The 6,000-nt window shown below is 28.6% G+C and overlaps 1 protein-coding gene across 1 annotated transcript in view; it reads left to right on the forward strand.

Annotated features, from left to right (window-relative positions):
- LOC118201260 (uncharacterized) overlaps positions 1–4,858 on the forward strand; it is a 49,076-nt gene extending 44,218 nt beyond the window's left edge. Inside the window, exon 3 of the mRNA XM_035373323.2 lies at positions 900–4,858. Coding sequence (XP_035229214.2) covers positions 900–974 — 75 coding nt within the window. The 3' untranslated portion in view covers positions 975–4,858. The remainder of the gene's footprint in view (positions 1–899) is intronic.
- The last annotated feature ends 1,142 nt before the right edge of the window (positions 4,859–6,000 follow it).

Below are 6,000 nucleotides of genomic sequence, written 5' to 3' on the forward strand. Positions count from 1 at the left end.
TGATTTTATGAGTTTTGTAAAGTCTTATTTTATGAAAACTAAATGAAAATATTTTTTAAAATTCTATAATGTGTAATAAATCCCTGATTTTGCAATTATTTTTTTATTACTTTTTAGTATCTAAAAAAGAAAGAATAATAATAAAGAAAAGTCTGAAAGATGTCAGATTTTATATTACACCCCAAAAGGGCGATTTTTTAACGTTTTGTGTGCTATCTTTATTTATTAAATATCACGTTTCTCGCACTTAAACCACATAAAATTCAATTCAACAGCAATATCACAAATTATTTAAAAACAACAAAACAGTATATCTTTAGAATTTCCGATACACAGACTCCAGCGCTGGAGATAAAAATGTATTTTTTTTTTTAATCCCCCGTACAGTGTTGCCACTACTCGCTGTGAAATAGATGGCTCTAGGTACCGTTGCTTTTTTCATAATGCGAGAAACATTTATGTAGATTCTTCATTATTCAGTTTCTTTAAATATAATGCATGGCGATAATATTTGGTGGCAACAGTTTGAAAAGTGAATCAACGCAGAAAGTGAAACGATGCAAAATGCCGTTTTCCCTTTGGGTCTAACGTCCCTTCTCCACAGTCGTAACTTAAACGAAAGCTACTCTACGAAACGTAAACCTTGATTAGAAATGACGCTCTTGCCTTCGCGTTGAGGTTAGTCTTGGTATTAAATCACTCGTCGGTTAATAGTGTTTACATGAATAAACGCAAATAAATTCGATTGGTCTATTTGTATTTCCTTTAGGTAAGCTAGTACTGAATTGCAACTGAAAAAACTTGATTTATACAAACTAATCAAAAGTTATCACTTCATTGACTATCGTTTCTGTAAGGTAGAAAAAAATATTTATTAATTTTTTCTCTTCTTTTTTCAGATGAATCCCTGCAAACAAGAGAGCGGCATTGTACCTTACGAATCTCATTCACGTACGGCGATGATGAGTATGTGAATAAAGCTTATATTTCATCAGATATTAGAGACTTAGTCGTATGAATTATTGCTAAAGTAGCCAAAAATTGTTGTCAACAAGATTTGGAATCGAATACTCACGTTAAAATGAACAATGAATATTTTCTACTTGTGTGCAAATGAAACGCACTACAACTAGGGCAGTAATTTTATCGCATAAGCAAATGTCCTTGAATTTTAGGAATTTTTTTAACGTTTACGGAATATTACATTTTCCCCCAAATTTCGAATAATTTCCTGATATTCTTTAGTTCCTATTATAATTATCAGATTCATTTTATATTTAAATTAATTTTATTCTAAATATGTTTTTATATTTTAATAATTTTAATGCTGCTTTCCACTAGAGTTTCGCCAAAATGCACTGTTAAAGACATGCTGCTTCAAAATCCACAGTGTTTTCACAATGCGAGAAACATGCATATATTCATGCAAATTCTTCGTTATTTAATTTCTTTAAATATATAGGGCGATAATATATTTGGTGGCAACAATTTGAAAAGTGATACGCTGTTTATAGTGATTCAACACAAAATGCCTAGCATTATTTTTTCGTCTTTAGTATTCAGCCGAGCTGAAATGTTGATATAAATTCTCGATCCTGAAATAGATTCTAATTCGAAGTCTAAATTCGAAGTCACGATAGTTTCGCAAATTTTCATTACTTGTTTCCCACAAAGACAATTCTCTGATTTCCTTTTTCTTGCTGCGATAAAATTACTGCTCTTATGATAGGCTTTTGTTAATATTACAATTTCAGATTAGATGCGTTGATTTTGCTAAGTTTACTTGTTACTTTTTGTTCATATAGGTAGAAGTAGAATGCTCACTTTTTAAACCACTGGTGGGCTAATGATAAATTTAATTTATCAATAAATGGCAATGTTAATTGCAGTCCCAGAATGGTAAAATTGAAATATGCTTCTGGTCATTCTTTTCTGCTTTTAAATTTAGTGACTGAAATTAAAGAATGAAGTTAAATTGAATAAACAAAGTTCTAAAATCATTTTGTGAACTGTATAAATGTCAGAAATTAATGTTTCCCGATTGAAAAATATTACTTTTCTTTTCAAAGAAGATTTATAAATATGTTAAATGAAAATAACTATCATTACTTCAATCATAACTATGTTTAAAGTTTTGAACGCAACTGTATGATTGAAATACGTGTGGCTAAATAATGTAGATTATTAACAGAATTATTTTTACTATGAAAGAACAGCACTATTATAAAAATACTTTTGTATAAAACTAAAACTTCTAGAAGAGTAAATTAATTCGAAAAGGATAATTTTTAGTGTAATTATTTTGTAACTTATTAATTTTACATAACAGTTTTAACGGTCTAATAAAGCTCTACTAGTTTCGAAATTTTTTCCTGGATATTACTAAATACAGTGAAATTTCCCTCTGACGAGAACCCATGATTCCAGAAAATTTTAAGTTTTTTTTTCGAAAGTAGTTGCTGTTATACTACTTAGGGGACTTGGTACCTCAAAATCGATTAAATTCTCGATTTTTCGATTTTTGCCAAAAAATACCGTAATACTATACTGAAGAGAAATTTTGAAATGATCTGACGATAATAAATTGTATAAAAAGGTTTTTAAAAATTTTGACATCCCTTTAAATGCCACACCTCCTCAGTGTTTATTTTTTTACTTCTTAATTGTTCCAGTAACTTAACATTTCTTAACTTACCAGTTCATTAACTTAACGTCTTCGAAGACGAATGTAATTAAATGTGACTACGCTTATTATCAAACTGTGTTTATACTGATTTATTTAAATACTAAGTGAAGTTGGAAAAAATTCTTATATATATATATAATTCAGCTCTCCGAATATTTCTATGTATGCTATCGGTCAATTTTGCTATGCTTCGTCAAAATCTGAAATTATTTGTGATAAGACACGAACAAAAAAAGAGGAGGCGTAATGAAATTGATCAAGTTCTTGATTGTAGCATTATTGAAAATCTAGCTATCAATAAACTGTTGAATTAATTAAAATGCACCTAAGTTAATTTAAAATGCAGTTCATATACAAGACCTATTGTCTAAAAGAAGGGAAGAAATCACATAGGCTGCTGAGCTGTTTTAAATAAAATGCTTTTTGTCTATTCAGATTTCAAATTTTGCTTTTTGAAAAAATGAATGAAATACAAATTAATGTTATTAATATTAATTATAAATTTGAAATAATTTAACGACCATTTAGACAGATTACATTCTTTAAACTGCGTTTTCTCAGTTTGCATTTTTTCGATAAATCCTTTTACCTAAAGTCCAAAAACTTACGTAGATATGGATTAAATTATTTAATATTGTTACTGCTTGTTTAAAATTATATACTTAACAGAAACAAGGATGGTTTTTTTTTCCAAAATACTGAAAAGAAAAAAATTTGGAAGTGAAAATGTAACTGAAATCAAATTTTTTTCGAAGTTTTTACACAAGAATGTTCTTTTATTTTTTCCTCAGAAACTAATTCATTAATTCCAAAATATATCCTTAAAGTTATTAAGAACACTGTAATAAATACAATAAAAAAATTTGGAGAAAACTTTGAAAATTGTAGGAGAAGGAAGGCATTTTAATTGTTATATTTTTTCTTCAAAAAATTTAAATTAAAAAAACATTACTGCCAAAACTTTTTGTCACAAAATTATTTTGTCCGACAAAACCATTTAATAATATTAAAAAACTAGAATAAAGTTCTTATAAAATAATTCATTCAAAAGGTACCGAGTCCCTTTAAACCGACCGAATGTGGCGTTAAATTATCGTACAGAATGCTCTTCACATGATTTTTCAGTGATGTTCAATGCCGGTGTTTAAGCTCTTAGAAATAGTGATTATTTTCATTAGTGGAAATCACTAACTACTGGAGAAGGTCGCCCTAAGAAGTTTTACCTGGGGATAAATAGTCAATATTTACAAATGATTTAAGAATTTCTTATTAGATATGCATTTATATAGGTAATTATTCAGAAACTTTTATTTAATGTACCAGTTTTTTAAAATCATGTGAAGAATGCACTACAACACCGTAAGTATCATTTAGGTTGAAGTAAGATGTAATTTCTTTTCATTAAATGCTCAGAATGCCTTTAATTTGATCCACTTGGAATTAAATATGTTAATGCCGTAAATACCGGAGAAACTCTTTTAACCGGCAGCGACAGAACTTCATCGATTCCGGATACGATACAGATTTTTAAAACAGCGCCCGCAGAAAATTAAATTCGTCTGGAACGCTAAGTGATAGTTTAGTGAGGATACTCTGTACCGGAATCTGAAATATTATTTAAACAATTAAAAACGAAAAATTTTTTTTTTTTTTTTTTTTTTTTTTTTTTTTTTTTTTTTTTGGGAATCAGTGAGAAACGAAATGAAATGCTTAATAACAGGGAACAATGTGCAGTTTTATTGAACACTCTGATATAATAGAAGCAGTAATATGATTTCCCCCCCCCCAAAAAAAAGGAAAATCATACTAATTATTTTTATGATATAATAAATTCGTTAAACATATCTTTGGAACAATACACACTTCTCCTTAATTTACACTCCTTTGTTATAATATACAAAGCTTATTTTTTCTACAATGCCTGTTCAGTTAATTCATATGTTAATAGAAATAATATTTAGTAAGAATTTCATTGATTTTAGTATGTGAATCAAATTTGTCAGTTAAGATTTTGTTTCCATTTCATGTATTTTCATAATGCTTTAGTCATTGTACAAGTGCCAAAGAGAAATTTCATATTATTAAATTTATGGATAATTTCATTCTAGTGCAATATGTTTGTTTCTATGGATATATCTTATATAAGTGATAATAAAACGAGCTTCTTTTCCATGTTTTCGTTTTGTCTTTTAAAGCGTATTTTCAACATTGAAATTCCTTGAGAATTTAAAACCCATAATTGTTTATTACAGATCCATTCGTGACTAAACAAAAATGCTTATCACATTTCACTAGAATCGCTATATAATGGTAATCATCTTAAAAGCGGCTAGAAGCAACTGTTTGTATGAATTTTAATTTGATAATTGTATATTTACTAAATTAGGATACATTTTAGTAAATCCATAATCGCCGATATATCAAGAACAATCTATTACCACCTTTGATGATGATATTTGTTTTATTGATTTTGTCAGTCGCATTCAAAATGGCATCAAATATTTTGTTATTTTTTGTATTGTCTCTGTCTAAATATCAATCAGTTAAGTATGAAGACAAGTGATGACGAGCAGTATCAATCACGTTAATGACAGCAAAATGGAGCGCTTATTCAAATCTGAGAATCATCTTATGCACATTCATTATGTGTGTGTGTATACTATAGTCGGGAACAAAGCTGAAATAATAAAAAAAAAAATCTGATGTGAACACACCACATGACTTCCTTGTACTGCCTATTAAATTATACACCTTTTTTGCTGCACATTATTTAAACTTATTTCCTCATATTATTAAAATTTTTTTTATCTTCTCTCAACGAAAGTTGAAAATGATATCGAAAATCTTGAAATTAAATATGCATTCAATTTTTCTCGAACGCTGTTCAAATCTTTTATAATCTTTTCATAATGAGTATAACATAAGTATAGGAATCGGGAGACCGTGTTAAGTTTTTTTTTAATCATTTATTTGACTTTGGCAAAACATGATACTTTCGCCATTTGAAACTCTTCTGTAATTGGAAGTCTGTACGACAAAGGTTGCGAAAATGAGACCGGGTTGAGGGAGTGTATATATACAATACGTTTGGTATTGCTTATTGCAATAAAAAAAAAAGTTTTGAGTTATGCGAAATACATGCGTACGTACGTACAGACGTTACGAAAAAAAAAATCCCTTTTGAAACCATTTTACAATCCGATCTGGAAAAGAAAAGTTCTTTGTTCTTTGTACGTAACAAGAAATAAAAATCCCATCTTTATAGAAGATTCTGGAATATCTTCTAGGGTTGTCGATCGCTCGGAAGAAGAGAC

This window comes from Stegodyphus dumicola, chromosome 5 (genome assembly GCF_044657685.1).
Source record: "Stegodyphus dumicola isolate Sdum_Otavi_A_Nest chromosome 5, ASM4465768v1".
NCBI lineage: Eukaryota > Metazoa > Arthropoda > Arachnida > Araneae > Eresidae > Stegodyphus > Stegodyphus dumicola.